Source organism: Morus notabilis, unplaced genomic scaffold (genome assembly GCF_000414095.1).
Source record: "Morus notabilis unplaced genomic scaffold, ASM41409v2 Scaffold574, whole genome shotgun sequence".
Lineage (NCBI taxonomy): Eukaryota > Viridiplantae > Streptophyta > Magnoliopsida > Rosales > Moraceae > Morus > Morus notabilis.
This window is the reverse complement of record NW_010365017.1, coordinates 227,176-237,417: the sequence shown is the minus strand read 5'-3', so window position 1 is coordinate 237,417 and position 10,242 is coordinate 227,176. Positions and strand designations below refer to the sequence as shown.

Below are 10,242 nucleotides of genomic sequence, written 5' to 3'. Positions count from 1 at the left end.
GAGGGCTACAACAGAAATTCTTCACAGGGAAGAAAAAAATTTGTGGTTTTAAGATATGAGTGGGGGTAAGTATCCAATTTACACAAATGTGACAGCGTCATTGATTGTATAATATAGAGTTCAAATCCCATCACTTCAAAATTAAATGACCAAAAAAAAAAAGAAGGAAAAAAAGGTCATATAACTCGGCAAAGTTACTAGTTGGTCTTATATATAAAAACAAAACATTAATACATTCATGACCTACAAAGGCATACAAAGGATGCCGGCTATTTCATTTAAAAAGACCAATTAATTAACTCCGCTTGGCATTGGAATTGTCACTGCCTCCTAGCATTAGATAACATAATCTGTCCAAGATGCTTAAGAAACGTTTTTTTATAAATGTTTGTTCAATTGGATTTAAAAGGGTAATGAATTTTGTATGAGAAGTTTGGAGTTACAAGAACTTTGCTCTTCTAGCTAGAAAGAGCAACAACAATGGAAGGCAAATTAATGGGGGTGAAAAATAGCATGTTTCGTTATGCAGATGGCATAGACATGATATTGATGCTGTTTGGGACTTTGGGAAGTATGGGAGATGGCTTGCAGAATCCTCTCATGATGTACATTCTTAGTGATGTTATCAATTCTTATGGAATTCCCAATGGCACTCTCACTAATGATGATGTAGACAAGGTAAACATATCATCAAATTCTCATAATAATGGCTCAAGTTTAGACTAAAACAGGAAAGAGAACAATTCAGGGAACAAAAAGTGTGTTAAGTTAATATTCATGGCGGAGCCATCCACGGAGTAGGCAGTCGTCCCACCTGAACTTTTTTTTTTCTCTCTCTTTAATTTTGTAGATAAAGTTTTTTAAATTTTGTATTTTTCAACCCCAAAAATTCTATATCTCTTTATTTGCTCAACCTCATTAGTTCATTCATGCCCCACCTGAGTCCTGACTGATTTTTCTGGCTCTGCTCCGGAAAATATGTCCCTAAAAATGATTGTTTGGAAAGAAAAACTTTTAAACTACTAAAGCTCTTATATGTAAGTACTTTGTGATTCTCCTATTACTTGAAAACTTGTTGCTGCATGATTTTTATATGTTTCTCACAATAAATGCCTTTGTTTATAGGACATATGTATTTCCTTGTTTTCTGAGGACAAGAAAAAGAAACACAAAATTTTGGAACAAACGGTGTTTTGTGTGATGGCATGAAGAACATGTAGTAATGGAAATTTAAAAAATATTAATAAAACTCATATATATTGATCATTGAATAATGGTCTTTGAGTACTTCAAAGCAGTGTGTAAATTTTCTTTCCTTTGTGATTTTTATTTTCCAGTTTGCACTCAGACTTCTATATGCTGCAATTGGAGTTGGACTTTCTGCCTTTGTTGGTAAGTTAAAGCAACTTAATTGATTTTAAGATAATACCCAAAAATAAAAAATAAAAAACAAGAAAGAGTTAATAATAAGGGACATTCTCCGGTATGCCAACATACCGGTAAGTCAAGTTTTTTGTTCGTCAGATCTGCATAAAATCACGTAAAAGTTAAAAAGTACGCAGATTTAGCGGTTAAAAGAACCTGATCTACCGGTATGCCAAACGTATCAGAGAATCTCCCTAATAATAGGACCTTACTATTTTTCCCTCAAATTTACTTTTTGCAGAAGGAGTTTGTTGGACAAGAACTGCAGAGAGGCAGACTTCTAAGATGAGAACAGAATATTTGAAATCTGTCCTCAGACAAGAAGTTAGTTTTTTTGACACCCAAACTGCTGGTTCTTCAACAACTTCCCAAGTTGTCTCAATCATCTCCTCTGATGCAAATGCTGTCCAAGTTGCTCTATGTGAAAAGGTATTTCCTTTCAGAAACACCTTTCTATAAGTTTGCTCAAACCGGGTTGAAAAATACGAAAATTCTTTGGTCGGATGTGAAAAAATACCTTATCGGTCGAGTACTACTTTAAACCTCATATTTTAATACTGATTTAATTATGACCATATCTAACGTTCAGAAACGCGAATTACCGATAGAGTTTCCATACCATAGAAAGCTCCTAAAAACGATGCTAGTCCATATTTTGTACTTTGGCCAATTGCCCAAGAAATATAAATGATTCCCGTTATTTAATTTCATAGATGCACAGTAAAAGAAATGGCAAGCAAAAATTTAATACACTAAAACTTAGTGATCAAAATTCAAGATGAACGGGAGATTTCAAGACTTTTAGTTGTGGTAATGCCTCTAATAAAATTTGAATCTTTCCTGTTTGTAGATCCCGAACTGCCTAGCTTACATGTCAACCTTCCTTTTCTGCCACATATTTGCCTTCAAGCTCTCATGGAGGCTCACATTAGCAGCCATACCACTTTCAATCATGTTCATCGCACCGGGGCTGTTCTTTGGGAAGATCATGATGGGCTTTGTCATGAAATCAATTGAAGCTTATGGAGTTGCCGGTGGGATAGCCGAGCAAGCGCTTTCTTCGATAAGAACCGTATTCTCGTACGTAGGAGAGAATCAAACACTCAATAGGTTCAGCTCTGCACTTCAAAAGGTTCTGGAATTTGGAATAAAGCTTGGTCTCACCAAGGGACTGATGCTGGGAACCATGGGAGTGATTTACATTGGCTGGGGCTTCCAGGCTTGGGTTGGGACGTATTTGGTGACTCAAAAAGGCGAAGAGGGTGGCCATGTTTTTATAGCTGGGTTCAACGTTCTTATGGGAGGCTTGTGAGTCATTCTTCTTAATTACTTTTTTTTTTCTTTTGTTATGGTGTGGGGCCTATAACTCTCGCTTTACTAACAAAAAATGAAGCCACAAGGATTCAAACTCTAGTGGACATACGCATACACTCACGCACCCGGTTTTGAGCTAGCCTCAAGTGGCTTCCCAAATTCTCATATTCATTAATAAACCTCATTTCTCAATTCAGTTTGGTATTCACAATTCTTTGGTTTTGTCACTTCAGGAGTATATTAAGTGCCCTACCAAATTTAACAGGCATCACAGAGGCGTTAGCAGCCACTACTCGGATTCTTGAAATGATTGATCGAGTACCGGCTATTGACTCCGAAGAAAGGAAAGGGAAGGCCCTATCATATGTCAGAGGAGAAGTGGAATTCAAGAACATTCATTTCAGCTATCCATCAAGACCGGATACACCAGTCTTGCAAGGTTTAAGCCTGAACGTTCCAGCCGGTAAGAAGGTCGGCCTTGTTGGGGGTAGTGGCTCTGGAAAGTCCACAATCATTGCATTGCTTGAGAGGTTTTATGACCCCATAGAAGGAGAAATACGCTTGGATGGATACAGAATAACAAGGCTGCAGCTAAAATGGTTGAGATCCCAAATGGGGCTTGTTAATCAGGAACCGGTTTTATTCGCAACATCGATAAAAGAGAACATACTTTTGGGCAAGGAAGGGGCTTCAATGGAACAGGTGATAATTGCTGCTAAAGCTGCAAATGCACACGATTTCATCGTCAAGTTGCCGGACGGATACGAAACTCAAGTAAGCAAACATAGATTCTTCCCATTTTATACTTTTTAAAGTGTTTTTTGCTTCTAAGCTTGGTTACTTGTTTAATGAATTTAGAAATAAGAGATACAATGCTCAAACTAAGAGTTGGCTTTGACTTGTTTTAGAAAGGTTCATTTTTATGGGACGTCCTTTGGAGAAGTTAGAAAAATTTTGTCCACAAACATGTAACATCACTTAGTATAATCATTTAGGAAACCTTTCTAATTTCAACCATTGCGGTTTACCAGGTTGGCCAATTCGGGCTTCAAATGTCCGGTGGACAAAAGCAGCGAATTGCCATTGCACGAGCTCTCTTGAGGGATCCAAAGATTCTACTGCTTGATGAAGCCACTAGTGCACTGGACGCGCAAGCTGAAAGAGTAGTAGAAGAGGCCATTGATCAAGCATCAAAAGGAAGAACAACAATTATCATAGCTCACCGCCTGTCCACAATCCGAGCAGCAAACACAATTGTGGTTCTTCAGTCGGGGAAAGTAGTCGAATCAGGCACACACAATGAGTTGATGCAGCTGAACGGAGGCCAGCATGGTGAATATGCCAAGATGGTGCGGTTACAACAAATGGTAGCACAAAATGAGGCTCAAAACGAGTCGAGTACTGAAATAGAGGACATACCTCGACGTAGGAGGAGTGTCTCACCAAGTCCTCATAGAAGTCCTTACAGTATCAGATCAAGCGCTCCAGGCACTCCCGCACTATACGCCTTCAGCACAGCAATGTCTGTCTCCATGGGGACACCCTACTCGTACTCTATTCAATATGATCCCTCTTACGAAAGTGATGAAGAATACTCGGGATACTCAACTCAGCCGGCTCCTTCTCAATGGCGGCTGTTGAAACTGAACTCACCTGAGTGGGGACAAGTGTTACTTGGATGCTTGGGGGCGATTGGCTCGGGGGCAGTACAGCCTATAAATGCCTACTGTGTTGGATCACTGATATCAATATACTTTCTCAAGGATGAGTCTGAAATTAAGTCCAAATCTAGAGTTTTGTCCCTCATGTTCTTAGGCATTGGAATCTTCAACTTTTTCACAAACACCCTGCAACACTACAACTTTGCGGTCATGGGAGAAAAGTTGACGAAAAGAGTGAGGGAGAAACTGCTTGAGAAGTTAATGACATTTGAGATCGGATATTTTGATCAAGATGAGAACACAAGTGCAGCCATTTGTGCAAGGTTAGCCACCGAAGCCAACATGGTAAGATCCCTCGTCGGAGACAGGATGTCGCTGCTTGTCCAAGCGTTTTTCGGTGCTGCCTTTGCTTATGGGCTTGGTCTCTTTCTCACATGGAGGCTAACCCTCGTGATGATAGCAGTGCAACCACTAGTCATCGGAAGCTTTTACGCAAGAAGTGTCTTGATGAAGAGTATGGCTGAAAAAGCCCGAAAAGCTCAAAAGGAAGGAAGTCAGTTGGCAAGTGAAGCTGTCATTAACCACAGGACTATCACCGCATTTTCTTCTCAGAAAAAGATGTTGGGGCTCTTCGGTGCCACCTTGAGAGGTCCCAAGAAGGAGAGCATTAAGCAGTCCTATGTCTCGGGTTTCGGATTGTTTAGCTCACAATTCTTCAACACAGCTGCTACAGCTTTAGCTTACTGGTATGGTGGGAGGTTACTGGTGCAAGAGATGATTACTCCAAAGCACCTTTTTCAAGCATTTTTGATATTGCTTTTCACTGCTTATATCATTGCAGAAGCTGGAAGCATGACTTCTGATATATCAAAAGGAAGCAGTGCCATTCAATCTGTTTTTGCAATTTTGGATAGGAAAAGTGAGATTGACCCGGATAACAAAATGGGGCTTGACTTCAAGAAGAGGATAAAGGGTCGCGTCGAGTTTAAAAATGTCTTCTTTTCATATCCAACTAGACCTGAGCAGATGATCCTCAAGGGACTAAGTCTTAGAATCGAAGCAGGCAGAACAGTTGCATTAGTAGGCCAGAGTGGCTCCGGAAAATCTACCATTGCTGGACTTATCGAGAGGTTTTACGATCCTTTGAGGGGATCGGTACACATAGATGAACAAGATATTAAGAACTACAATTTAAGAGCTTTGAGATCCCATATTGCACTAGTGAGTCAGGAGCCTACACTTTTTGCTGGAACTATCCGCGAAAACATCACTTACGGGACAGAGAAGGCTTCAGAATCCGAGATACGAAAGGCCTCAAAACTTGCTAATGCTCATGAATTCATAAGGTACGCGAAAACAGTGCAGTTTACAAATTACAGTAAACAAGCTTTCCTATTAAAAATAAAATAAAATAAAACATTTTGCATGCTCAAGGGAGAAAAGTGACTTTGTAATCCTCTCAAGATTGACTTCTAATTAATGTGGTAGAGAAACAGAAAATGTTGTATGCCATGGAAACCGGATTTCATTTGCTAAAACCCGATTTTCATTTGTTCTGTTTTTGGCCTTTGGAATTGGCTTTTTCAGTGGAATGAAAGATGGTTACGGCACATACTGTGGGGAGAGAGGAGTTCAGCTATCAGGAGGCCAGAAACAAAGGATTGCGCTTGCTCGGGCGATACTCAAGAACCCGTCAATCCTCCTCCTGGATGAGGCCACAAGTGCCCTTGACAGTGTGTCCGAAAACTTGGTCCAAGAAGCTCTCGAAAAGATGATGGTCGGAAGAACCTGCGTCGTCATCGCTCACCGACTGTCCACCATACAGAAGTCAAACTCCATTGCTGTCATCAAGAATGGTAGAGTTACAGAACAAGGCTCACACAATGAATTGATCTCTTTAGGGCGTAATGGTGCATACTATTCTCTCATAAAGCTACAAACCGGTGCATCACCTCCTCAATAAAACCGCAGAATTTCGGAGACTACTAAAAGGTTAAAAAAAAAGAAAGGGAATGTTTTGAATTACTAGTAGGAATTTCATAATCTGGTTTAAGTGGAGCAACGAGGAAATTTGTGGCCTTTCAGAGTGCATTTTTACTTGATGTTAAAGTGAATATTTTAGATTATTAGATGGATAACGGATTTTGGTACAATAATCTTTTCTTTGCAGATTCTGGTTTATTCTATTCTATTCAATTCTATTTTCTGCCTCTGTTGAGAGCATTTTATCTCAGTTCGAAAGAAGAAAGAACTTTATTTTCTTGTGGTTTTTTTGTTCATACATGAAAGTAGAAAATATATGGCTTTCAGGTTTCGGCCAAAAGCAGGGACAAAAAGAATAAAATAGATAAAAATTGTCCCAGAAGTTTTATTTGTCATTGGCTTGTAAATTCCAAAGTTCAGGCCTTTAGTTTCTATCAACCAAAAAAAAACAAAAAAACAAAAAACAAAAAACAAAAAATTCAAGCCTTTTGTAGCATTAAGAACGTAGTCAGAAATTCATCATAAATCAGAGTCAAAATTGAAATTCAAAACTAATAATAGAGGTGGGACCAATCTTTTGTCCATAAACTTGCAAAAGGAAAAGGTAAGGAAATTTCCAAATACACGTACTTGAGTTGTGTAGGTTGAAAAAAAAAAACACTCTAATAAAAAAAATTAAAATTAAATTATTTTAAAAAAAATATTATAATAATATAATTTGGATCATCAAATGAATAATCTCAGTTCATTTTTGGCATCACATTTAACAACCAAAAAATCCCAATTTTTAAAACAAACCACATTTAACAAAAACAACGACCACACGGAGTTCTGCTACAAAATATCTTTGTAAATCGGTTCTATTACTTGCTTCAATGGATTAACTGAAACCAAAGAAAAAAACAAAAACAAAAACAAAAAACAAAAACAAACAAAACAAAATACAAAGTATCAAACAAACACAACCCATTTAGCCAGCAAGATTTGCAGTCCAAATTTTCCCCTTTTTTTTTATTTTTGTGTCCCTCATTACAGAGAGAAAAAAAAAAAAAAACTGCAAAATACAAATTACAAACCGTTGGTGACTATTTCTGCAGCATCTCACTATTGAAGAGAAAACACAAATTATTGGCAACAAACAACAAAAAACTTCTTTCTTTAGCCAATTGACGACCAAAACCCCAACCTTCAAAGAGAAAAACCAATTGTAGCCAATGCATTATCTGAAAACCAAAAAAGTTTCTTTCTTTAGAGAGATCAACATAACCAATTTTAGCCTCCAAAATTTGCATTCCAAGATGCTGTTTTTTTTTTTTCAGGAAAAAAAAAAAAAAACTACAACATACAAACCGTCAGTGACTATTTCTGAAATATCTTGTTATTGAAGTCGAAACATAAATCACAAGTAACAAATAATAAACACAATCAAAAAAAAAAAAAAAAGAAACCCAAAAAAACTCACCAAAAACTAAGCAAAACCCAGATCAAGAAATTGACCAAAACCCCAACTTTTAAAGAAAATCCTCCATTTTTCCCAGCCCCAGATAGCTTAATCCCCTTCTTCTTCTTCTTGACTTTCTCTCCAAACTCGTTGACTTCCACGTTAGCACCAACCATAATCCTATACCTCTTGGTCTTCCACGCCATGATCTTGAACCTCACTGCCGTCGCCAAATCTACCCTAAAAAACGTTGTCGAATTGACCGCCCTCGCCGCCGTCCAGTTCAGCTCCGCGGCGGAGAAGTTCACCTCCTTCTTGGCCGTCTTCTTGTGCCCCTGATAAAACGCAGTAACAAACGTGTCGTTTACTAGTTTGATCTTCTTCGGATCGGTGATGTTGGGAATGTACGAGAGCGTGAGATTGACGTTGTCGTAGAAGATTCCCTTGTCCTTGTTGCCGTTTTCGAGCCTTAAGGTGAGATAAACCGTGGTGTTTTTCGGATTGTTTAAGGTTCTGTTGAGGGCCGGGAAGTAGATGGATTGGACGGCGCAAGTGGGCTTTGAGGTGCGGAGACTTAGCCACAAAAAGAGGGCGGTGAGGCCGAGAGTGAAGATGAAGCTGAAGCAGCACCGGCAGCAGCCGCCGGCGCCGCCGCCACGGCGATAATCCATGGACGCCGGCGAGGTCTCCGACGAGGTCTCTCAAATGGGTCGAGCTCGGAAATCGAAAAGCTTCAAGGGATGGAGAGAAAATGGAGGACAAGATAGGGAAGAGATGTTGAAAAAAGCTATGAGTTTACAGTTTACTGTATTGTTGGGAAAGAGACCAATAATTGTTGACTTTGGTCTACTCTCTTGGTCTTTTTTTTTTTTATTTTTTTCTTTTTGGAAGTAAAATAGTTGTTTTCGTTGTTTTTGCTCACGTGGCAAGTTTTTATTAGTGAGACTCAAAAGAAGGAAAAAGGGTAAAAAAAAAAAAAGAGAGAGATTTCTATGGTTAGTCTTGAAAAAATAACTACAGATAATGAGAGCAGAAGTTTTTGGTGATAAATAAATGGAAGTGGAAAATCTTTAGCCCAAAAAAGAAGACGGGGAGGATGAAAAATAATGAACTTGTGATACTGATGATTAACAAGGTATTTGGGGCTTTAATAATGATGAGGAAGAGAGAGAATAGGTTGGCTTTTTCTAGGAAAGTGTTCGCAAGAGTTTTTCCACGAAAGGTTGGAGTAATAAAACCGAAATAAAAAGAATTTTTAATAATTACGTATTTATCAAGTCACTTTTAAATATATAAATTATATATATATATATGAAAATTGGTTTAACTAACTGTAAGCTGCTGTGAAAGTGAGTTCAATGCACCAACGAGTAACGACCACTAAAAAAGAAATCAGCAAAATTGTCACAAAACCGTGTGATTGAACATTACTTATGCCGTCATTCCTAATTGAAAAGTGATCGTCTTTTGTTGTGTTTTCTAATTACTATTGATTTTATTAATTACATGATAATTAGGTTTAAAGGGTACTACAGAAAATAAAATAAAATACAAGTCTCGTTATCCAAAACTGGTCCATGGCGACGTGGTTACCTGGAAGTGCAACTTCGAACTCGGAAGGAACGCGGTTTGAGTTAACTTTTAGCAGTTGTATACTTGTACTTGTACATTTAAAAAAACAAAAACAAAAAAACAAAAAAAATGAAATGAAAACTTTGTCTCAAGCAACAAAAGTCTCTGACGTAGAGAGTGATCTGAAATGGGGTTTACTGACCGAATCGGACAGAGAAAGGACGGGCAGTCCAAATGCTCCTAGATCTATTAGGCTACGGGCAGCCGTAAGCAAAGAAACCAGAGAGCAAACTCAGGGCAAAAGTTGATTTAGGATTAATTGATTTTTCTGCTCTTCACGAAAGCAAGTCTTGCCTAATAAGGCTTACAGAAACAAAATGATAGCTCACAGGGCTAACGACAAAGCATAAGTAAAACGATAACTCAAAAAGGAAAGACAAATAATTAAGGGTTCGTTTGGTTGAAGGATTCAAACCATGTGATTCGAACCATTTTCGATTTACGTGTATTTTTTGTGAGAGAAAATACTGTAGCGAACCACGAATCATGATTCGAATCAGGGAACGAATCTCTCTACCAAACGCCCCCTAAGTAAACGACAAGAAATATAGCTATCAATATGCTACTGCATCAGTGACCCCCGCTGTAGAAAAGAATTCGTCCGCGAATTCAAACAAAAGAGGCTGAAGAAGCATCTGGTGGGAAGTACTCGTACAAGTATGAGACATTGAAGGTAGGCGAGATATGCAAATCAGGGGGAAGGTCAATAACATAAGCATTATCATTGATTTTCCGACTGATGTGAAATGGTCCCAACTTCTTAGGTTTCAATTTGTTGTAAGTCCC

The 10,242-nt window shown here is 38.4% G+C and overlaps 2 protein-coding genes across 3 annotated transcripts; one reads left to right on the top strand and one right to left on the bottom strand.

The window, feature by feature from the left end:
* The first annotated feature begins 495 nt into the window (after window positions 1–495).
* Window positions 496–6,433, top strand: LOC21395141 (putative multidrug resistance protein). Its single transcript, XM_024171669.1, has 7 exons — window positions 496–678; window positions 1,338–1,392; window positions 1,667–1,854; window positions 2,276–2,733; window positions 2,973–3,513; window positions 3,771–5,746; window positions 5,988–6,433. Exons 1-7 carry the CDS (start codon window positions 496–498, stop codon window positions 6,361–6,363), a joined length of 3,777 nt encoding a protein of 1,258 aa, XP_024027437.1. The 3' UTR covers window positions 6,364–6,433.
* Window positions 6,214–8,876, bottom strand: LOC21395140 (protein NDR1). 2 transcript variants are annotated; one of them, XM_010107281.2, is made up of 2 exons: window positions 7,846–8,876; window positions 6,214–6,241 (listed from the first exon to the last, which is right to left on the bottom strand). In XM_010107281.2, the coding sequence occupies exons 1-2, from the start codon at window positions 8,493–8,495 to the stop codon at window positions 6,229–6,231; spliced, it is 663 nt and encodes a 220-aa protein (XP_010105583.2). In that variant the 5' UTR covers window positions 8,496–8,876; the 3' UTR covers window positions 6,214–6,228. The 2 variants fall into 2 exon arrangements, with proteins under 2 accessions (XP_010105583.2, XP_024027438.1); XM_024171670.1 differs by lacking the exon at window positions 6,214–6,241 and adding an exon at window positions 7,216–7,606.
* Window positions 8,877–10,242: the final 1,366 nt, after the last annotated feature.

Coding starts and splice junctions, on each gene's coding strand:
- LOC21395140 (XM_010107281.2), bottom strand. CDS start 8,495: ATGGATTATCGCCGTGGCGGCGGCGCCGGCGGCTGCTGCCGGTGCTGC.
- LOC21395141 (XM_024171669.1), top strand. CDS start 496: ATGGGGGTGAAAAATAGCATGTTTCGTTATGCAGATGGCATAGACATG. Junction 679..1,337: donor CTAATGATGATGTAGACAAG/GTAAACATATCA, acceptor TTTATTTTCCAG/TTTGCACTCAGACTTCTATA. Junction 1,393..1,666: donor TGGACTTTCTGCCTTTGTTG/GTAAGTTAAAGC, acceptor TACTTTTTGCAG/AAGGAGTTTGTTGGACAAGA.